This window comes from Megascapheus bottae, chromosome 36 (assembly GCF_031878675.1).
Source record: "Megascapheus bottae isolate mThoBot1 chromosome 36, mThoBot2.hap1, whole genome shotgun sequence".
Taxonomy (NCBI): Eukaryota; Metazoa; Chordata; class Mammalia; order Rodentia; family Geomyidae; genus Megascapheus; species Megascapheus bottae.
The window spans coordinates 5,699,149-5,721,898 of NC_143544.1; the positions used below are offsets into that span (position 1 = coordinate 5,699,149).

General features: G+C 57.7%; 2 protein-coding genes and 2 long non-coding RNA genes across 4 annotated transcripts; 1 reads left to right on the forward strand and 3 right to left on the reverse strand.

Moving 5' to 3' along the window:
• Positions 1–261: 261 nt before the first annotated feature.
• Zscan10 (zinc finger and SCAN domain containing 10) lies at positions 262–3,886 on the forward strand. The gene is made up of 5 exons (XM_090324715.1): positions 262–657; positions 781–1,036; positions 1,146–1,207; positions 1,376–1,414; positions 2,255–3,886. The coding sequence occupies exons 1-5, from the start codon at positions 262–264 to the stop codon at positions 3,827–3,829; spliced, it is 2,328 nt and encodes a 775-aa protein (XP_090180841.1). The 3' UTR covers positions 3,830–3,886.
• A 3,560-nt stretch (positions 3,887–7,446) lies between these two features.
• LOC150042276 (uncharacterized) lies at positions 7,447–8,454 on the reverse strand. Its single transcript, XR_016533636.1, has 3 exons — positions 8,393–8,454; positions 8,188–8,247; positions 7,447–7,857 (listed from the first exon to the last, which is right to left on the reverse strand). It is a non-coding gene; the product is annotated as an uncharacterized LOC150042276 (long non-coding RNA).
• An 829-nt stretch (positions 8,455–9,283) lies between these two features.
• On the reverse strand, positions 9,284–10,954 carry LOC150042277 (uncharacterized). The gene is made up of 4 exons (XR_016533637.1): positions 10,850–10,954; positions 10,631–10,687; positions 10,063–10,080; positions 9,284–9,451 (listed from the first exon to the last, which is right to left on the reverse strand). It is a non-coding gene; the product is annotated as an uncharacterized LOC150042277 (long non-coding RNA).
• A 1,794-nt stretch (positions 10,955–12,748) lies between these two features.
• On the reverse strand, positions 12,749–22,750 carry Mmp25 (matrix metallopeptidase 25). The gene is made up of 11 exons (XM_090324679.1): positions 22,619–22,750; positions 22,394–22,526; positions 22,051–22,227; positions 20,802–20,940; positions 20,422–20,705; positions 15,788–15,964; positions 15,628–15,712; positions 15,233–15,315; positions 14,780–14,932; positions 14,385–14,642; positions 12,749–13,808 (listed from the first exon to the last, which is right to left on the reverse strand). Exons 1-11 carry the CDS (start codon positions 22,748–22,750, stop codon positions 13,564–13,566), a joined length of 1,866 nt encoding a protein of 621 aa, XP_090180805.1. The 3' UTR covers positions 12,749–13,563.

The following is a 22,750-nucleotide window of genomic DNA, read 5'->3' on the forward strand; positions in this document are numbered from 1 at the left end:
TTTATCTTCAATTAACCACCAAAAAAGCTGGAAGTTAAGCTGGGCACGGTGGCTCACACCTGTAATCCTAGCTACTTAGGTGGCTGAGATCTGAGGATCGTGGTTCAAAGCCAGCTGAGGCACTAAAGAGAAACTTTTAACACATGGGCTCAGCTTCCTTGACATACATCCTAACCCAGCATCTTTAGTCTCACAGGTGTGGCAGCTGAAGAAAGGGACAAGAGAGGCCTATATCGGAGCAGGGGTCCCCCTGAAAGCAGGATGCTTACAGAGCCCATCTCAGCCACCTCCGAGCAGGAGCAATTCCCAGCTATCAAGCTGGAGGATGAGGACACTGCTGACCAGGAGGGTCACGGGCGGCCAGAGGCGAGGCCTCGGCCCGAGGTAGCCCACCAGCTCTTCAGATGTTTCCAGTACCAGGAAGACATGGGGCCCCGGGCGTCTCTGAGCCGCTTGAGGGAGCTTTGCTGCCACTGGCTGCAGCCAGGTCTGCACACAAAGAAGCAGATCATGGAGCTGCTGGTGCTGGAGCAATTTCTCAGTGTGCTGCCGCCACACCTGCTGGGCCGGCTGCAAGGCCAGTACCTGAAGGATGGCGAGGAGGTGGTGTTGCTGCTGGAAGGAGTGTCCAGGGACACTGGCCACGCGGGGCCGCTGGTGAGAGGGGGACAGGGACTGGGACTGACCACCCCAAGAAGAGACCACTGAGTTCCCCACTTGGTTGCACTCGTCAGCTTCTTACCCTGGTGTCGGGGAGTTAACACGGCCATGTTTTCGCAGGATTTTAGTTTAAGCGCGATCAAGAAGTGTCCCCTGGAGCAACCGGAGGGGCCTTCCCAGACCACCAGCCATAGCCCCAAAAGAGAAGCACCCCCCGAAGAGCCCTCCCTGGCGCCTCCCCCACCCAGTGAATTGCCACCAACTCAGCCCTTCCGCGCCATGCCCGCTGAGTCTGTGGAATGGAGATCTGCTCCAAGTTCAAGGCCGCCCCTCAGCCCCAAGCCACAGAGGACACACTCCACCCCCCAAGAGAACAGTGAGGAGCTGGGGCTGGAGGGCTGGAGGGGCGTGGGAGGAGCTCTGGGTGATGGGGAGTGTTACCTGCCTGCCTGCATTTTCTTCCTCCTTCCCTCCCCCCATGGCAGCAGCCCAGGACCACGCATGGCCAGAGGAGAACTCTCGAGATAAGGAGCTGGCAGCTGTGCTGGTGAGCTGAGTGGATCCCACGCCCCACGCCCTTTTCCAGCATGAGAACTTTCTCTGCCCTTCGCTGTGCTAGCCACCCCTGAGTTCCTAACTTAATCTTGGAAAGGGCTTCCCTGCAGATCCCAGAGCACATTCCCTCTCACTCTGGGGGTCTTTGCTTTCGTTGTAGGAGACCTTGTCTTTTGAGGATGCCCCAGAGAAGACGACTGTATACCCCCATGGTGAGCAGGCCTTCCCCTCCTTGTCATGGCAGTCAAAGGCTCTGCCTGCATCTCCAGACACACTGTGTGTGTGTGTGTGTGTGTGTGCGTGCACTGGGCCTTGAATGCCGGGTCTCATATTCTTCCTTGGCTTTTTTGTTTTTTTTGCTCAAGGCTGGTGTTCTACCCCTTGAGCCATACCTCTACGTACAAAGTGTTGCTGGTTGATCCAGGATATGAGTCTCTCCCATAGATTTGTCCAAGCTTGTTTTGGGGCAGGGGTCCTCAGACCTCAGCCTCCTGAGGTTGATACGGGGCAGGGTCCTGGGTGTCTTTTCTCTTCCAGACGTGTCCCATTGTGTGGATTCCCGGGAGGTTTTAGAGGAAGCTGATTTCCGAGTTTGCTTCCCCTTTTCTTTGTGTGTATGGGGTGTGGGATGGGGGCAGGAAGAGGACTGGGGTTGAACTCTGCCTCACGTTCTCACGTGGCTTATTTTATTTTTATTTTTATTTTTATTTTATTTTTTATTTTTTTGCCAGTCCTGGGCTTGAGCTCAGGGCCTGAGCACTGTCCTTGGACTTTCTCAAGGCTGGAGCTCTACCACTTGAGCCTCAGCACCATTTCTGGCTTTTTTCTATGTATGTGGTACTGAGGAATTGAACCTGGGTCTTCATGCATGCTAGGCAAGCACTTTAACCACTAGGCCAAACTCCCAGCCCCTTATTTTTTATTTTTACTCAAGACGCTTCCATTTTGCATTTCGGGCTTGTCGGTGGATAGCTGGAGATGGGCCTCTTGTAATTTTTCTCTCCAAGCTGGCTTGGAACCATGATACTTAAGATCTCAGCTTCCCCTGTTTGCCTCTTTCCCAGAATTTTTAAGCAGAATTGCAAACAATGAGGAATTTAAACAAGCAGAGCCCAAAGACGCTGCCTGGCCCCCGGTCTTCTCAGCAGAGTCCGCCGCCGACAGCCCCGCGGGGGGCCGCGAACCTCTTCCCCCGAGGCCGGAGCCCGAGGCAGGCGGCGCTGCGGCCTCGGAGGGCGCCGGGGCCCGGGGCGCCCCTGAGGCCGCCAAGCGGGCCAGGCCGTTCTCCTGCACCGAGTGCGGGGCGAGCTTCGCCAAGCTCTCCCGCCTCGAGGCGCACCAGCTGAGCTCGCACCCGGGCCACCGCTCGTTCGCCTGCCCGCACTGCGCCAAGACGTTCGGCCGCAGCTCCATCCTCAAGCTGCACCTGCGCACGCACACGGACGAGCGGCCGCACGCGTGCCAGCTGTGCGGCCACCGCTTCCGCCAGAGCTCGCACCTGACCAAGCACCTGCTCACGCACTCCTCCGAGCCCACCTTCCGCTGCGCCGAGTGCAATCAGGGCTTCCAGCGCCGCGCCAGCCTGGTGCAGCACCTCCTGGCGCACTCCCAGGACCCTGCGATCGCCCCGGACGCCGCCGCCGCCGCCGCCGCCGCCACGCCCGGGCCCAGCCCCGAGCCCAAGCCCGAGCCGCCCGCGCAGCCGCCCGGCTTCCTGTGCTCGCGCTGCGGACAGACCTTCCAGCGCCGCTCCAGCCTCAAGCGGCACCTGCGGATCCACGACGCGGACGGGCCCGGGGATGCTGCGGCGGCCGGGGCCGGGGCCGGGCGGGAGAGCCGGCCGTACAAATGCACCGACTGCGGCAAGGCCTTCCGGCGCGGCGAGCACCTGGAGACGCACTGGCGCGTGCACACCGGCGAGCGCCCGTTCTCCTGCCGGGCCTGCGGGCGCAGCTTCGCGCAGAGCTCGCAGCTGGCCAGCCACCAGCAGGTGCACTCGGGCGAGCGGCCCCACGCGTGCCCGCAGTGTGGGAAGCGCTTCCTGCGCCGCGCCGGCCTGGCGCGCCACCTGCTCACCCACGGCGGGCCCCGACTGCACCGCTGCGGCCAGTGCGGCAAATCCTTCACCCAGACCCAGGATCTGACCCGCCACCTGCGCAGCCACACCGGGGAGAAGCCGTGCCGCTGCAGCCAGTGCGGCGAGGGCTTCAGCCAGAACGCGCACCTCACCCGCCACCAGCGCATCCACACCGGGGAGAAGCCGCACGCCTGCGACACCTGCGGCCACCGCTTCCGCAACAGCTCCAACCTGGCCCGCCACCGCCGCAGCCACACCGGCGAGCGCCCCTACGCCTGCGACACCTGCGGCCGCTGCTTCCGGCGCAACGCGCACCTGCAGCGCCACCTGGTCACCCACACGGGGCCCGAGGTCGAGGCCCCCCAGGAGTGCCCCGAGTGCGGCAAGAGCTTCAGCCGCAGCTGCAACCTGCTCCGCCACCTGCTGGTGCACTCGGGCGCGCGGCCCTACTCGTGCGCGCAGTGCGGCCGCAGCTTCAGCCGCAACTCGCACCTGCTGCGCCACCTGCGGACCCACGCGCGCGAGACGCTGTACTAGAGCCCACCGGGCGCGCCCGCCCGGCCACCCCACCCGCGCGCACGGTCCTGCCCGACGCGGCCCGTCTGCAGACCATCTGCACGCAGTGACCGGGTGGTGTGTGCTTGGAGGCGGAGGGGGAGGAGGATTCGGGCTTGAGGTTAGGCCTGACCGAGTTGGTGGAAGATTCTGTGCAAACAAATTTAAGCCAGGTGCTGGGGGCTCACACCTGTCTTCCCCAGCTACTCAAGAAGCCAAGATGATGCAAGGATCACAGTTCAAAGCCAAGCCAGGCAGAAAGTCCATGAGCAGCGGGGGAAAAAAAAGCACAGGGACAGCACTCAGGCTCTGAGTTCAAGCCCCATGACCGACAAAAAGAAAGAAAAAGAAAAAACTAGGCTAGATGTCAATGTCTCTGACACCTACCACAATTTTTTTTTTTTAAACAACATTATAAACAGCCGGGAGCAGTGACTCACGCCTATCATCCTAGCTACTCAGGAGGTGGAGATCTGAGGATTGTGGTTCAAAGCCAGCCTGAGCACAAAAGGACCTGAGACTCTTATCTCCAATTAACCTCTAAAAAAATGGGAAATGGGCCTTGGCTCCAGGGTAGGGCAGTCACCTTGAGCTGAAGAGCTCAGGGACAGCTCCCAGCCCAAGTTCAAGCCCCGTGACGCACCAAAAAAAAAAAAAAAAAAAAACACTGAAAACAGCTGGATGTAAGGAACTCTGGCCTTTTATCCTAGCTAATCAAGAGGTTGAGACCTGAGAACTGTGGTTCAAAGAAAAGGCCAAAAGATTCTTACCCCCAATCAAGCAGCAACATGGCTGAAGTGATACAGCTCCAGGCGCTTGAGTGAAAAAAACTAAGGGGCCACATCTACACCCCAAGTTCCAGACCTTGTACTTATACGTATACACACAAGACACAGAGCCAAAGGACCAAAGACAAGGCAACAGAACACTTGTGGTTCCCTCCAAAAAGCAGTAACATGTAATGAAGTGTTGAATTCCAGGTTCTGGGCTGTTGTGGAGAGCCTCTTGTTCTGGAATGTTGGTAACTGGAAGTGGCAGGTGAGCAATACCTCCTAGCAGTCCAGTCCAGCTGCAGGGCGGATACCACCCACAGTCCTCTTACCCAACCCACCCTTTGGTGTTTCCAACCACATTACATCCACAGTTCTGTAACTGTAAGTCAGGTGATTTCTTCTAAAATCCAAACTTTAAATAAACAATGTGGGGCATTCCCAGCCTCCCATTTAAGCTGGCTTCCTGTTTCTTTTGTTGGCTGCATTGCAAGGACTATTCGGAATGTGGTCATCTGACCCACTGGGGCAGCTGTGTGAAGAGCTAAACTTCAGCCAGAGTTTACCTGGGAGAAAGTGCATAGTCTTTATTTTTTTCCTCCAGTGCTGAGGATAAAGCTGCATACATTGCTAGGCACAAACCAGGCCTCTGATCTGCCCTCTAAGCCTAAGATGATTCATGAGGAGAAATACGGATGATTGAGATGCAAAATGTACCAGAACAAATCTCATAGATGACTTTAAGGGAAAAAAATCCTGGTGAGAAAGGATTAGTTAACCTGGAGACTATAGCCACAGGGTTTAAAGCTTTACGTGGATGTGGTAGTGTATGCCTGGAATCCCAGCTACAGTAAAAACAGAAAAGGCCAGAAGTGGCGCTGTGGCTCAAGTGGTAGTGTGCTAGCCTTGAGCAAAAAAAAAAACAGCTCAGGGACAGCGCCCAGGCCCTGAGTTCAAGCCCAAGGACTGGCAAAACACACACACACACACGCACACACTCATGCCTGTAATCCTAGCTACTGAGGAGGCTGAGATCTGAGAATCAAAGTTCAAAGCCAGCCGGGGCACAAAAGGACCTGAGACTCCAATTAACCTCTAGAAAACCGGAAATGGGGCTTGGCTCAAAGGTAGGGTGGTAGCCTCGAGCTGAAGAGCTCAGGGGCAGTGCCCAGGCCAAGTTCAAGCCCCATGGCTCCCAAAAAAAAAAAGGGCCGGGAGTTTGGCCTAGTGGTAGCATGTTTGCCTAGCATGCAGGAAGACCCGGGTTCGATTCCTCGGTACCACATACATAGAAAAAAAAGCCAAAAATGGTGCTGAGGCTCAAGTAGTAGAGCTCTAGCCTTGAGAAAGTCCAATGACAGTGCCCAGGCCTAAGCTCAAGCTGGGCTCTGGTGGCTCACACCTGTAATCTGTAATCCTAGCTACTCAGGAGTCTAAGATGTGAGGATCATGGTTAAAAGCCAGCCCAGACTGAAAAGTCCATGAGACTCTTATCTCCAATTAATCACCAGAAAACTGGAAGTGGTGCTGAGGCTTAAAGAGAGAGAGAGTACTAGCCTTGAGCAAAAAAAAAAGCACAGGGAGAGCACCCAGGGCCTGAGTTCAAGCCAAAACAAACAAACAAAAACAAACATGACTGGACCTGGGGCATCCCAGAAGATGGATATCTGCAGACCTCCTGGGAAGGGAGGTGCTTGGCTGGCAATTGGGCCCTACTTAGCCAAGAGCAGAGGTGGGTGGGGATCTGACGCTGTGGAAACCAGGGTCAGGGCCACGGCCAGTTAGCTGGGTGAGCATCTGGAGGTGAGCTCCCCTGGGCAAACTCAGGTCAGAGTCCAACCCTCCAGTCTACAGAAACATCAGATAGGTGGCCAGGAAGCGAGAGGTGAAAGGTGAGGGTCTGCTGGGCCTCTACACAATGCACCCCCACCTCAGCTTGTTCTTCCATTCTTTCCCGGAAGGAAAGAAGGGGCAGCACCCCCCCGCCCCCCACGCACCATCCACATCCCATCCCCTGGCCAGAGTTGCAGAAAAGGCTGGAGCCTGCATGGTCCCTCCTGGGTCACCAAGAGATTCACTGTTCAGCTATTACCACTGAACTGGCTGGGACCAGGGGAACATTTGTTCTCCTGTGATCCAAGACTTGAGAGGAAGTGGTAGTCTGATTCCTTCCCGCAGCCACTCACCCAGACCCAAGGAGAAGAGTCCCAGGTGGGGGGAGTATGGCGAATCCACTGGACTGTTCCCTCCTCACCAGCTCCTCCCACTGCCTGCACCTCCTGCCAGGGGCTGGGCCACCATACATTTATCTCAGCAGCTGCTGGACACTGAGAAGCCTTGAGGGTCCCAGGCCTGTGCATTTGGCTGAGGCAGGAAAGGGTTACGAAGGGCTCTGTCTCCGACCCCCTAAAAGGCTGTTGTGGGCAGATGGGGCTCTGACCCTGGTACCTGACAGCTCTGGAAGGGCTTGATCTGAAGATAGAGGCCCGGGATGAGAAATGGGAAGACAGCAGACCCCTATAGTCCCAGCTGCCAGGATTGTTTACTGAGCACCTACTATGTGTCAGACACGGTCAGAACAATGCGTCAGGCAGAAGTCCTGGAGTCTTCCACATAAGCCCTGGGCTGCCCAGTGAATGACCAGTGTCCCAGCACTATGGTGACAGATGTGCCTTGTCCTTGCTCGCTCGTTCGAACACAGAAACTCAGATGAACCATCTGACCCACAGCCGCTGTCTGTGACCCCTGGTTCTCTATCTCTTGCCTCCTGCCCCGTCTTGTCTTTCTGCCTGTTATGTCACAGAAGGCTTGGGACCAGAGATTTGATTCTTCAAAGCAACTTTTATTAAAGGCAATAAAATGAGAGCATCAAGCCAACTTATGGAGGGAAAACCAGACTGGGAGATCTGAACAGCCTGGGCAGTGTGGAAGTTGGGTATAAGAAGTTGCAAGGACAGGTAAAATAAAGATCGATCCCGGGCAAAAGGGCATTCATTGCAAGAGGGGAGGAGGGTTTCCGGCCCCAGGCACCAGGAGGCCTGGCCCCATGTGGCTTTCCTAGGACCCACAGCAGAAATCTTGCAGTCTGTGGAAGAACCGCTGGATGGCGTCCCACACGGCCTGGACCGCGTTGCTCAAGGTGTCCTTTATCCAGGTCAGCGCCTCCACGATCTTGTTGTACACTGTCTGCAGCATCTCCTTGAGACTTCTCATTATGTTGTCCCAATAGTCAGACTGGGCCTGATGGGGAGAATCACAAGGTGGCCCTGTCCCCACGCTCCTCCCCCCGCCCCTTCCCCCATGCACCCCCTCTGATTCCTGTTCTCCATGTCCACATCCCTGCTGAACCAGCTCCTGCCATTGCTAAGGAGCAGAGGCTGGCACCCCTGGACTTTCCTCAGTCTCCTGTCTCCCCGGCCTTCAGATCCCCCAATGCCTGTCACAGCCATTCGTCAGACAAGCAAGTCCAGGGGAGCATTTGTCATCTTTCCCCAAAGACCAGCCCTCACCCCAATATGGAGCTGCTGAGGGTGGGGACGCCTGCTCAGGGGCGGTTGGCAAACCACCTACCTGTTGATTTTTTGTAGATAAAACTCGGACAGAAATAAGGAATCTCTCAAGTTCTGCTTTCTGAGAAGAGAGGCTGAGTTGGAGACACCAGGCCTGTAGATGCCCTTCCTGGGTCTCAGGTGAGTGGGGGTCTTCTTCAACATCAACAGACTGAGACCCAGGACAACCACCGCCCCCCCCCAGCACACCTCGGGGACAGCCTTACCGCTCTGTGTTCAAAGATCAGGTTGGGGTCATCTATCTGCAGAAGAAGCAAGGACACTCAGGCCTCTTCCTCCACCCCAGAAGCTCCTACACAACCCTGTAGGGCCTGCTGATGACATCTACCCCGAACACAGGAATGGCAAGGAGGACGTGCTAGGTCAGGCCTGCTCCAGACAGAAGGAAGCTGCTAACATTCCTCTGGCACTGAAGTCGAATTTTATATGAACATTAAGATTGGGGGAGTGAGGGGGCCTGGGAGTGTGGCCTAGCGGTAGAGTGCTTGCCTAGCATGCACGAAGACCCAGGTTCTATTCCTCGGTCCCACATACATAGAAAAAAGCCGGAAGTGGTGCTGAGGCTCAAGTGGTGGAGCTCTAGCCTTGAGAAAGTCCAAGGACAGTGCTCAGGCCCTGAGCTCAAGCCTCATGACTGGCCAAAAAAAAAAAAAACCACCAAGATTGGCGAGGGGGAAATTGTGTGGTAACTTTGGAATGTTTGTCAAGTTCTTCTCCTCTCTTCTGGTGGTCACAAATCTGTTGAGTGACCACCAGTGAAAGAACGTGTAGATACCTGAGTTCAAGATAGGGTCTCAAAGCAAAGCAAAGCAAAACAAACACAATGCACCTGGCTAGAGGCAGAACTCAGGTGGTAGAGCACCTGCCGAGCAAGTGGTGGGCCCTGAGTTCAAGCCCTGGAGTTACACATGTGATTCCATGAAAACATATTTCTAATTTAGCCAAACCATGGGTTTTTATAACTGTCACGGACTAAGAAATTCTTTCTGTTTTAGTTGGTTTGGTGATTCTTAGCAGCACAGGGATTTTGAACTCGGGGCTGGCCTGGCTGCTGAGAATCCTCGCAGGTGGAGAGAGAGCAGCCAGCCCCGCCAGTCCCGCCTCAGTCACACCAGGGCTCACTGGAGGCAGCTCAGTACCTTGTTCCCATGGCCATCCTGGGGGATTGAGGCCCATGAATCCTCATCTTCAAGGGAGGGGTCAGAGCCAGAGCACAGTCTACGATGCAACCTCTGCCTCACGTCAGAGGGGAGAGGACTCGAGTCCTAGGGAGATGGTGGCAGGTCAGTGTCTGGATGCTCAGGGTGGTGGTCAGCTCAAGACTGACCCCAGCAGGACTGCCCAGCCTCTCTAGGAGTCTGAGGACAGGAAAGACCCCTGGACTTTTCCCAGGGGCCCCGCCCTCAAACCCCCTCTTTGGTGGCCTAGATCACAATGGTTTCAAATGTTTGCTCACTAGCTGGGCTCCTTCCTGCCCTGCCTGCCTGGGGGAGGGAGGCCTGGACTGAGATACGACAAGGCAGCCACCCCCTCCCAGCCCTCCATCCTCCATACTACTCTGCCTGTGCCCAGGCCTGCTCTGGTACAAGAAGGAAAAAGAGAACAGGAGGGAAGAAAGGGAGGAAGGGAGGGAGAAGAGGGGAGGGAAGGAGGGGAGGGTTGCTTTAAATAGCCAGGCTAACTCACTTGGCTGTTCTTGGCATGAACAGAATCCAGGGTGTCTAGCAGGTTTCTGCTGAGGACATTCTGGGGAGGGAAGAGCGAGGGCTGGCCATGTCACCTTTGGCTTGGTGGCACTGTGGCCTCCAGGGGGAATCACCCGAGTGCCAGGGGCCCGGCTCCCGAGCTGGGGCTCACAGTGCAGGGACCAACTCACCTCCAATCTTGACAGTTCCTGTTGGGGGAAAAATAGCACTTGCTCAAACAACACCCTGGCTTCCTTGGCTTTCAACCCTGTCTCCAGCTCCCTGCCTGTCCTCAGTTCTCCACATTCGCCCCTAACTTGCTCCAGCCAGGAGCTGGGGATCCCCTCTCTGTCCTCACCTGCCTCCCCCAGGGACGGTGTGTCTCTCACAAGTGTAAACACAGCTGTGGGCTGCGGGGGTCCTGGGCAGTGGGAGAGATGAAGAGGCCTGGGGAGCCCCCACCCCTACTCGGATTCCAAGAGCCTGGGGACAGGACTTGTACTGTGGAGAAGGACAGGTGGCTGTCTGTCCACACGGCGGTCATGGCGGCGTGCTTGCGTGTGCACACTGGTACTGGGCTTCCAGGCCTGACCCCCTTCTTTCTGCTCCCAGGACTTCCTGACCAAAAGAACTTCTTCACCATCAAGTACACAGGGGGCCCTGGTGCCAGGGCCCACATCTATAATCAGAGCTTCTCAGAGGCCACTCAGGATCACAGTTCAAAGCCGGTCTGGATAGGGAAGTCCTGTTTTCACTCACCTTGGAGTAGCACATGGCAGCTCAGGGTTCCAGAGCCAGGGGCTTGATGGGAAGTTCCTGAGGAAAGGAAAAGAGGCTCAGAGGCAATCACCACCACACCACCCACCCTAAGCCTCTCCCCAGGGAGTGAGGGAGTCCTTAGGCTCTCTCCAGGGACCCTGCCACCACCCTGCAGCCTGTCCTGTGGTCAGGAGTTCAGTCCCCCACTGAAACTGTCACCTTCTCTCCGGTCCTCCTAGCTCAAAGGCCAGCTGAGATATGCCCAGGAGGAAGACCCAGGCTGCCCTAAAATAGAAGAGGAGGCAGGAAGGAGCAGAGAGGGAGGGGGAGGACTGTAACCTGCACTTGCTCTTCCTGTAGGGCTAGAGGCTCCCAGGGACAGAAATAGAAAGAGAAAGAGAAAGAGAGAGAGATTTGGCTGCCCATGATTTCCTCCTTCCCCCACGCTGGGCTGGGGTCCCAGAGCTAGCACAAGGCTGGCCTCAGGAAAGAGGGAGGCAAAGTTTCCATCTGCAATATTGCCTGGGGTAGGGATGGGGCGCAGGGTAAAGTCCAGCCTGAGGTCAGCAGGTGGCCATCTCCAGCATCCAGTGGAGGCCGGGTGAGCAGGGCGTGGGGGGGGGGGGTCAGGTGCCTGCAAGAGGTTGAACCTGGTAGAGGAGCAGGCAAGTGTTGGGTGAGGAGGCAGCAGAAGCTGGGGTCACTGAGGTGGGGATACCCCTGAGGTCTGGAGGGGGCAATCATTTCATACCATGATTTAGGCTCTCTGATTCGTTTGGTTTTGTATCTGCTTATTTCTACTGTAGAACCATTTGAAGAAAAAGCAACCTGGGGGATGACCGCCGGTGATCCATGTCTGTAATCCCAGCTACTCTCAGCCGGGAAAGTCCATGAGACGCATCTCCAAATTAAACACCAGAACACCAGAAGTGGAGCTATGGCTCAAATGGTAGACTGCTATCCTTGAACGGAAAATGCTCGGGGACAGTGTCCAGGCTCTGAATTTAAGCCCCAGAACTGGCACAAAAGAAAAAAAAAAAAAAAGATGTCAGAAGCCTGGTGTTGCTGGTGGCTTAGTCAGTAGACTGAGATCTGAAAGTTGCAATTGAAAGCCAGGCCAGGCAGGAAAAGTCCTCTGAGAATCTAATCTCTAACTACCAGAAAACCAGAAGGGAAGCTGTGGCTCAAAGTGGTAAGGCACTAGCTTTAGGTAAAAGAGCTCAGGGATAGTACCCAGGCCCCAAATCAAGCCCAATGACAAAAAAGAAAAAAATAAGGGAGTGGGGGTGCAGATTAGCCTGCCTGTCCATTTCATACATATTTTGGAGGCAGTGCTTTGGAGCTGGTACTGTAGCTTGAGCTCAGTTCCGGAGTGCTAGCTGTGAGCATTTTTTTTTCCAGTCATGGATCTTGAACTCAGGGCCTGGTCATTGTCCTTGAGCTCTTTTACTCAAGGCTACTGCTCTACCACCACTTTAAGCCACAAAGACACTTCCAGTTTCCTGGGGATTAACTGGAGCTGAGATTCATAGACTGTACTGTCTGAGCTGGCTTTGAACTATGGGAATCCTCAGGTCTCAGCCTCCTGAGTAGCTAGGATTACAGGTGTGAGCCACCAGCACCCAGCAAGTTATTTATTAATGATAAAGTTGTAAGGGGGTGCTGGGAATGTGGTTCAAGTGGTAGAGTGCAAGCGGAGAGCAAAGGAGCAAAATAATCTCAGGGACATTGTCAAGGCCCTGAGTTCAAGCCCCAGACACACACACACACACACACACACACACACAAAGTTGTAAGGGTTCTTTTCAGATATATAAATTGCAAACTATCATTCCCATGCTATAGTTCGTCTTTCCAAGTTATAACCTTGGTCATGTGACTACACTATATATAACTTGTACTATTAAAAATTAGAATCATTCTGCTATATATATTATATTATATTATATATTTTTTTATTTTATTTTTTTTTTTTTGCCAGTCCTGGGCTTGAGCTCAGGGCCTGAGCACTGTCCTTGGACTTTCTCAAGGCTGGAGCTCTACCACTGGAGCCTCAGCACCACTTCCGGCTTTTTTCCCCTCTGTGTTACCGAGGAATTGAACCTGGGTCTTCGTGCATAGACTCAGTAAAGTACTGATGGCCCTGAGGAGCAGTGTACATATAGCTTTAAAAACATCTGCATTTCACAGGACTATCTTTTCTCAGACCATCTTGTCAAATGACTTTCTGAGTTTATCAGTGTCTTGACTCTTCCTCCTTCCCCTGCCCCAGCCGGATCCATCAACCCTGGATTCCAGCCTCCTGGACAAAGCAGACTGAGATTCAGCTGACAAGTTCGGGGCTACCACGGCCCCCCACCAGCTCCTGGCTGCTCAGAAGAAAGGAAAGGCTCTTGTTCACCATTTTTATTTTCCTCCTGTGAGGCTTCCCACTTGGAGAGGGGCTGGAGGGAGGCACAGAGGGCTCCTTGGTGGCTTAGCATTGCTGGGGGCAGCTGGCTCTTGTCCCGCTGGCCTGGGTGTCAGGCACCTCTGAGGGCATTTCCCTCAGCCTGAGCTCCTGGACGCCCTGTGGGGCCCCGAGGCCGGCTGGCCGCCACCAAGTGACACCAAGAGTCACTCCAGGTGCAGGGAGTGGTCAGGCCGGTCAGCGCGGCTCTGGAGGAGGGTAGGGAAGGAGGGGACCCTGGGGGAGAGGGGGCAAGGAAGAGACCCCGTCCTTCCACAGCAGGACCCGGCCCGCAGGGCGGGGGGGGGGGGGCGATGGCCAAGGCCGTGCTGGGGAGGCGGGGTCACGCTGGGACTCGGCCTGGGACCGAGCTCTCCGGTGAGCAGGGCAGGGCCTCGGCCGCCCGGGCAGGCCGCGGGGAGGCCCGCGGGCCCGAGGCCGTCCGCCCCGTCCGGAAGGCAGGAATCCGCCAGCAGCACCCGGCTCAGCAGGCGGCGCCCCGCGCCAGCAGGGGCAGCAGGGGCAGCAGGAGGGCGGCGCGCGGCCCCGCGGCCCCGCTGAGCTCGCACCGACAGTCGCAGGCTCCAGGCTTGGGCGTGGCCTTGGGGGGCGGCGGGGCCGGGCAGTCCAGCCACGCCGGCCCCAGGGGCTGCGGGGAGTCCGGCTCCGCCTTGACGCTGCCCTTGGGGAAGCGCCAGAACTGGAGGCCCTTGAAGAAGTAGGTGTCCCCTGGGGGAAGGCGGCTGTTGAGGGGCTCGGTCGTCTGTCCGTCCTTCCGTCCTTCCGCGAGCGCCTCCGTCCCCTCCGCGTGGCCCCGCCCCTCCGCACAGGGTCCCCGCCCCCTCCTCATGTCTCCGCCCCTCCTCGTGGTCCCCGCCCCCTCCTAATGGTCCCGCCACCAATTCGTCTCCGCCCCTCCTCACACGGTCCCGCCCCTCCTCGCGGCCCGGCCCCCTCCCGTTTTCCCCGCCCGCCTCGTAGCCCCGCCCCTCCTCATGACCACGCCCCTCCCCGCAATCCACACCCCTTCACGGTGGCCCCGCCCCTCCGCACAGGGTCCCGCCCCTCCCCAGGGTCCGCACCCCTCCGCGTGGTCCCCGCCCCTCCTCATGACCACGCCCTTCCCCGTAGTCCACACCCCTTCACGGTGGCCCCGCCCCTCCGCATGACCCCGCCTCCATCGCGGCCCGGTCCCTTCCCGTGGTCCCCGCCTGCCTCGTAGCCCCGCCCCTCCCCGTAGTCCACACCCCTTCACGGTGGCCCCGCCCTCCCGTGGCCCCGCCCCCTCGCGGCCCGCGCCCTCACCTGAGTTTCCCACCGTGACGTCGTCGGGGGCGAGCGGCGCCCCCTCCCACAGGCCCAGGTCGCGCGGGTAGCCGGGGTCCGGGCGCGCGGCCTCCTCGTCGTATCGCCAGTAGAGCCGGCCGCGGATCACGTAGGTCTTCCCGTTGAGCGGCCAGGAGAAGGCGGCGTCCGCCTCCAGCCCCGCCGGCAGCCCGAGCTCCGTCAGCGGCCGCGCGGCGCCCTCCAGCTGCCGGTCCCGGAACACCCAGAACTGGGGCCCTGCGGGCGGGGGGGGGGGGGCGGGCTGGTCTCGGCGCGGTCCGCGGTCCGCGGCCCGGCGCCCCCCGGCCCGGCCACCCAGGCCGCCCCGGCCGCCCCGCCGCCCCGCCGCCCCGCCGCCCCGCCGCCCCGCTCACCGCTCACGAGGACGATGCGGCCGTCGCGGGGCCGGGCGTAGGCCGCCTGCACCTCCCGCACGTGGGCCGGCAGCCCCTCCCAGAAGCGGTGCAGCCGCGCCGGCCGGGGCGACACCAGCTGTCCCGAGGGCTGCAGGCGCCAGAACCAGGGGCCTGCGGGCGGGGCGGGGCGGCGGGGTGAGCAGCGCCGGCCCGCGGCGGCCTCGTCCTGCGCTTCGGGCTCCAGGGTGGCTGCGTTCCGCCTGAGCCGGTTTTCCCGTGGTTAATGAGAGATGAGTCCCTTGGCCTTGGTGCCTGGGCTGGCTTTGAACCCAGACCCTCGGATCTCAGCCCCCCCAGGAGCTAGGATTACAGGCTGGTCTAGGCTATGACAAGTTCCACCCTCAGGAAACCTTGACAGGGTGCAGGAAGCTGAGTGTGGGATGGAGGGCTGCGGCACCCCAAGACACCCACCTTTGAAGAAGAAGATTTCACCACGGATGTTGGCAATGGCATCAAAATGTCCTTCACATCGATCAGGGACAGGTGTGGAGGGGCTGGGGAGGAAAGAAAGAGGCCTGAGCACCCCCAGCCCTCACCCTGAGCCCCCCATTCCTCACCCTGGGGCACTGCCCTGAGGGCAGGGCTTCTGGTAGAGCACCTGTCTAGCATGCATGAAGCCCTGAGTTGGATTCCTCGGTACCACATACACAGTAAAAGCTGGAAGTGGTGCTGTGGCTCAAGTGGTAAAGCGCTAGCCTTGAGAAAGCCTAAGGACAGTGCCTAGGCCCTGAGTTCAAGTCCCGGGACTGGCAAAAAAACAAACAAACAAACTGGTGGCTCAAGATCACCCAGCCCATGGCACTCACCTGTCCGGGGGCAAGGCGGGGGGCGGGGGCGGAGGCTGCAGGGGCTTTCTCGTTGGCCTGGCATTCGGGGTGTGCGCTGGCTTTCCTGTGGGGCAGAGTTAGGCACGGGTGGGCTCCCTGGCCCCCATCCAGTCTCTCCCGGTGCCCCGGCTCATCATACCATAGAGCTGTACCAGGCCATCCCGGTCATCCTGAGACAGGCGGAACTTTCCAGGGTCTCCCACTGGGCCCTGGTAGAAGGGCCTCATGATGGAGTCGGACGCAGAGGAGTGGCCCAGGCCCAGGGCATGGCCAAACTCGTGAACCGCCACGGCAAAAAGGTCAATTCCATCACCATCTAGGGAGGGGGACAGTGGGCTGAGATAAAGGCCCCCCATTCCAGGCAAGGTGGCAGTGGGGTCAGGTGACCCTCAGAAGGGGTCGTCCCTAGCTAGACTGTCATGCCTTCCTTCAGCCAATCAACAGTGTTTATTCCCCCCCTTTCATTATTAAACCCAGGACCTAGGTTTGCTAGGCAAATAGGACCTCCTGAGCCATGCCCCAGCACCTTTTGCTTGTACTGTCTCCCACTTCCCATGGCTGATCTGGAATTCCGGGTTCTCACACCTCTGCCCCCCAGTAGCTGAGGTGTCAGATGTGCCCCTGCTGTACAAGTTCTCAACAGCAAAGATCTGTGAGTAGCCTTGTTTGTGTGTGTTGCTAACACTGGAGTACAGGACTGAAGAGACCCACAGAGAAAACACAAGGGAGGTTGCCCTTTCTCCTCTCAGAGAAAGCTTTCCCTCAGAAAAGGAAGACTCACACTCTTCTGAGGGGAGCTGAGGCAGGAAGTCTGGGTGCCTGTCATTCTCTCTCCATAGACTCAGCCTGTGCAGCCTTCCCTCCTTTCAGGTGTAGTCTGTGTTACTTCTCCCTCTGCTCGTCTGGGGTCTTTACCCTCCCCCACACTGGCCCCCTGCCCATCTTCACCGCAGCGGGCACTCTCAGACCACAGTCTTCTGCTGCCTCTACATTCAGCCTCACTCCCTGCCTCTTCCCACTCTGCAGGCTTCCCCTGGGATCCAGCCCCAGCCAGGACAGAGCCTTTGCCTGCCAATCAATCCACTGGGCTCTGGCTCCAGCCAGGAGAGGCCCCACCCCAAAGGGACCTAGGACAGCTGAGAACCCTTGCTGAGGTTGATCTACTTCGCAGAAATCTCTAGCTGGGGTCAGTGGCATTGAAAGTGGTTATTGGAAATGATGTAATCCATTGACTTTCTGGACTAGGGGGTGTGGCTCCAGTGGTAGAACTTTTAGCAAGCAGAAGGCCCTGAATTCAGACCCCAGTACACTCACCAAAAAAAAAGACTTAAAAAAAAAAAAAGGAAAAGCAACTTGTCCTCATCCCAGGCAATGGTTAGTTTAAAAAGTGAAATAATTGGGGGGGGAGAGAGGGGAATCTAAGGAATAGCAAACACTTGACCTCTTTTACCTTCCAAATGTCTACCTTCTGTTCTCCTTTTACAGAGGGGAAAACTGAGGTACAAAAAAGTATGAGGGTGAGCCAGGCACCGTGGCTCACGCCTGTAATCCTAGCTGCTCAGGAGGCTGAGCTCTGAGGATGGCAATTCAAAGCCAGCCCAGGCTGGCAGTGTGACCAGCACTTCCAGATGTGCCTGCACCAACTGCAAATGGAGGATGAACTTCTGCTCTAACTGTACATCTTGTTATGCCCTGTGTCCATTTGTGTGTGTGTGTGTGTGTGTGTGTGTGTGTGTGTGTGTGTACACATGCCTACATATGTGCGCCATTCTGGAGTTTGAACTCAGGACGTGGGCTCTGTCCTTTACTTTTCATCAAGGGTGACACTCTAACACTTGAGCCCCATCCCCACTTCTGGTGTTTTGGCGGTTTATTGGAGATAAGTTTCACAGACTTTCCTGCCTGGGGTGGCACTGAACTGTGATCTCAGATCTCAGCCTCTGGAGTAGCTAGGATGGACAGGTGTGGGCCCCCCAGTGACCCACCCAGCTTGCTATACTTTTTCTGAGGAAGTCATCTCAGTTCTATGAAGTGCAGCTCATTTTTTTTTTCTTGCCTTGCTTTTCTTTGGTCACAGGGAGCTTCCAGCTGAGGTCTCCCTTCCTGAATCCTTCTTAGGCTAGGCGGCTGGAGGAAATGACACAACTGCGGATGCCCAGCCAGGAGAATCCTGGTAGGCAGTGTGAAAGTTCCCTCCTCCATCCTCTCATCACTGTCCTGGGATGGACCAGAAACATCTTAGCCTGTTCCTGGATTCAGCCTCAGTCCTGCCTTTGGGTGCAAAGACCAACACGTGCACCCTGTTTCATCAATGCACTGAAGGCTGGCTTCTCTGCCCAAGGGAGGGAGGTAGACTGGTTCACATCTCCCATGCCCATCTCCTGCCTCTTGTCCTGCCCTGTGGCAGAACCTTGATTCAACTCAGCAGCTCTTCCCATCCCAGCAGTCCCTGCATCCATGCACCCAGGCCACGCCCCCTCTTCCTGTTGCTTTATCCCAATGCCATCCAGACATGCTCTCTGCACTTGGTACCCTGGGCTCCCCAGTGGCGATCTAAACTCAGCTTCTTCCCTTGCTCTCATGTTGGACCCCAGGGAAGCTGGGATCCTTCCCCACGCAGGGAGCCTGCAGCCACAGCAAAGTCACTTGTGTTGAATGCCAGTAGCTCACCACTGTAATCCTCGCTACTCAGGAGGCTGAGATCTGAAGATCTTGGTTCAAGGCCATTGTAGGCAGGAAAGTCCCTGAGAGTCTTATCTCCAATTAACCACCAAAAAGCCAGAAGTGGAGCTGTGGCTCAAGTGTTAGAGCACCTCCCTGGATGAAAAAAACTGAGGGACAGAGCCCAGGCCCTGAGTTCAAACCCCTGGACTGGCACAAAAAAAAAAAAGAGAGAGGAGAAAAGATCATTGTTCCCGGATGGTCATTCCGTATGGGGTAACTTACTGGACTTGACTGCTGTGCTGACCACTTCCTCCTTCGCTTTTGGTCTTTGTGGCCTTCAGCCTGTCCTTTCTGCATCTCCTCCCCGTTGCCCACCTCTCAGCCTGAGGCTCTCCAAGGTTCTGAACTTGACCTTCCCAACCCCCAAGAATCTTCAAATCTCCCAGTCCCACTGCAGCCGGCAGCAGGGAAAGCACCACCGGGTACCAGGCCGCCAGCAAGTAAAGAGCCCACAAACCACAATGCTGCCAGGAACCCCTCTTCCCAGTTCTCAGCTGAGAAAACAGTGCGCTAAGGTTGAGGAACTTGTACAAATTAGAAATGGAGGAACCCCAAGTGGATGCAGAACCCACCAGCTTGGGCTCAGGGGTAGCTCGACAGTAGCACTTTCCTAGAATGCATTAGGCCCAGGGTACCCCCAGTACAATCAGCGCCCAAAGCCTGTGTGCTGTCACAGGACAGTCTTGTCATGGTGCATTTCTGTCCTGCCTGTGCCTTGACACCAGCCCTAGCTGCCCTTTCTCCTCGCAGGCACCCGCAGCGGTCTGCAACCAATGGCACAGGACTGTGGAGAGCTACCCCCACCATACACACACACACACACACACACACACACACACACACACACACACACACACACACGCAGTGTGCCTGCTGTGGAACTCTGTGGGACTAGACTGTTCTCTCTCAGCCTGAGCCCACAACCTGGCTCAGCTTCTCACCCTCTCCTGCTTCTCTTTCCCCTGGGAAACTGCTTGCATGACAATTTCCATGTGGTTCTGGGGATGGAGGAGTCCAAGTTACTGCGGCCGGGCTCACATCTGTCACGTGGCGGCTCAAGAGGCTGAGATCTGAGCCACAGCTCCTCTTCTGCTTTCAGTGGTTAATTGGAAAGAAGAGTCTCACAGACTTTTCCACCTAGAACCAACACACACACACACACACACACACACACACACACACACACACACACACGGAGGGAAGGGCCCTGACACTGAATCATCCCCGGATGCCTCCTGTGGGCACAAACAGGCTCAAGGACTTCCTCTGTGACATCAGGATGCTGTGTCACGGAGTGTATAGTAACTGCCAGTCTCCTCTTCTGTCTCATCAGCTTCTTTGTTTTGTTTTGGTTCCTGAGGCTGGAACTGAGGGCCTGGGTACCGTCCCTGAGCTTTGTTGCACAAGGCTGGCACTCTATGGCTTGAGCCACCGCTGCTCTTTTGCTTTCAGTGGTTAATTGGAAAGAAGAGCCTCACAGACTTTGTCACCTAGGCGAGCTTCTGACTGCGGTCTTTACATCTCAGCCTCCTGTATAGCATTATAGGCGCCAGTCACCAATGTCTGGTCTGCCTCAGCTGTTTGAGACCTGGGCTGACTTACAGAGGTTGTTTGAGCTCTGGAAGCTACCGGCCCACCTCACACAGCACCCAGCAGACCTCTGGCGATGCCCGAGAGTTTGATCAAACAGCAACCTAGATAGTGCTCAAGCATATTGGAGATTTTATTGACATCTGCTCTAAGCAACGTGATCAGCCTAACATGTCAACTTCTGTGGTCAACTTCTGACCACACTGGGTTTGAACCTCAATCCTCAAATCTCAGCCTGCTGAGTAGCTAGGATTGCAGGCAGGAGCCACGGTGCCTGGCCTTGTCCTTGGGTTTTCTCAAGGCTACAGCTCTATCATTTGAGCCACAGCACCACTTCCAGCTTTTTCTGTGTGTGTGTGTGTGTGTGGTACTGAGGAATGGAACGTAGTGCTTTGTGTATGCTAGGCAGGCGTTCTGCCGCTGAGCCAGCTTCCCGGCCCTGGAAATGGGAGATTTTACCTTTTGATCCAAAAGTCCAGTTCTCCTCATCGTCAAAGTGGGTATCCCCAGAAATGGGGTGCTCCCCGGGGAAGAAGGCGTGGGCCAGCGTGCCGCCCTGCCCATCGAAGGGGTAGCTGTCCTGGTGGTAGGCCCGGGCGAAGTCCACGAGGATGTCGGGCTCTGGGGAAGACACCTCCTGGAAGCTGAGGTTGGACTCCACACCCCACGCGCTCAGGGCGTGGCTCAGGAGGAGGCGGACCGTGTCCTGGCTCAGCTGGGAGCTCTGAGGGAAGGACCGCACCCTGGGGAGAGGACACAGAGCAGGGCGCTGGAAGGGGAGGGGTCACGCCACCCCACCCGGGGGTGGGTGTGTAGGTGTGGGGGACACAGGGCCAGACCTCCACGTCAGAATCCTCTTCTTCCACATGCTCCCGCTGAGGGCGTATCGGCGGCGGCGGCGTCTCACCAGCCCTGCAGACCCCAGGACATCCGGCAGCGAGCAGCGTGGCTTTTGCATGGCCGCTATGGTCACTGGGTCTGCAGGGGACAGTGGAGGGAGTGGGCCTGAGCTCTGTTTTTTGGGGGGGGCCAGTCCTGGGGCTTGAACTCAGGGCTTGGGCGCTGTCTCTGATCTTTTTCACTCAAGGCTAGTGCTCTACCACACTGAACCACAGCACCACTTCCAGGTTTCTGGTGGTTAATTGGAAATACGATCTGACGAACCTTTCCCCTCAGGGCTGGCTTTGAACCATGATCCTCAGATCTCAGCCTCCCGAGTAGCTAGGATTGCAGGCCTGAGCCATTAGTGACCCATTCCTTCCCTCCCTCCCTCCCTCCCTCCCCTCCCTCCTTGCCCAGGATCAGGATTCTTATGCAGGCCAGGCTGACTTCCCTAGCACTGGAACTACAAGTGTGTGCCATCACACCGTGTGCCACAGCCTTTCTACTTGAAGAGCCCGATGCTTAGAGTTCAGTCAAGTGCCACAGGCTCTGAAGCCTGGATTGAACCTCTGCACCTCTCTGGAAGCTGCTCATGCCCCGGGTGGGCAGTGCCCACCATTCCTGCAGTGCTCAGAGGCCTCAAGGAAGGAGGCTGGAGTTAGGCGAGGTGCCTTCCTTTGAGGTACCTGTCTCCCTCCCCCACGCCGTCCATTTCCCCCCTCCCCCAGTCTAATGAAATTTCCAGGGCAAAGGCTCTGAGGCCTGCGGCTGTGTGGCAGGCAGCCTTCCTGGGTGAGGTCTGCCTGGAATTCCCTTTTCTAGGGGGGCCCCATTCTCAGCCGCCACCTCATCTTTAAATGAAGGTCAAACCACACTGGTTGCAGAGACAGGTTGTGATGCCAAGGCCCTGCCCTGGGCGGTTCAGAGTGAACAGTGCAGAACCACACAAACCTTGCCTTGCAGCTAGCCGGACCCTTCTCCACATTTTGCCCCACAGGGGAGCCCTCAGCCCTACCCCCCAAACCCCCATGGTCTCCAGCTGTTTCCAGCCACCCTTCATCCCTGCTCCAGCCAACCACCCTCCCTTCCCCCAGCGCCACCACCCTCTCCTTCCTGTCCTGCCCACTCCCGGCCCTCTACACCGCACCAGCAACCATGTAAAAGCGAACATCAGAGCTGGAACACTGGCCCTGAAATCCCAGCTACCCAGGGAGGCCGAGACAGCGGGGCCACAAGTCTGAGAGACCAAGGCAGCCCTGGGCCCCATCTGATGTCGTCGGGCACACTGGTCTGCCTTGCCCACTGTGGTCACAGGAAGGGTCACGGGAATGCTGGCGGGCTGCGGGGGGCAGCGTGCGCCCCAGCGCCGGCGTCCGGTCAGTGCTGAGAGGGAAAGGCTGCGGAGCAGGTGGAGACCCCACCTCCACAGTTCCAAGCCGGGCTGGACGAGGAGGCTCCAGTGAACCCCCAAAGGGCTGCCCGGGGGGCGCGCCTTGAACACGCGCGCGGTGACCCGAGGCGCCCGGCCCGGCCCGGCGGGGCCACCTACCCAGCTGGCCGGTCTCGGGCAGCCCCGCGAACCTCTGCAGGAGCCGGAGCGCGTCCTGCAGCCGGGCGGGACTCTGCAGCTGCGCCTGGGCGGGGTCGGGCGGCGGCAGGTAGCCGTAGCGGGTCAGCCAGTCCTGGACGGCGGAGGGGCCCGGTGAGGCGGGGAAGGGGGACCCCGGGACCCCCGCGCGCCCGCCCTGCGCCCCCGCGCCCGCCCCGCACTCACCACGCCCAGGCGCACGGCCTGCGCCCCGGGGCCGGGGGCGCGCGCGGGCGGCGGCCGCAGCAGCAGCAGCAGCAGCAGCAGCGGCGCCAGGAGCCGCGGCCCCCGCGGGAGGCCGGGCCGCCGCCGCCGCAT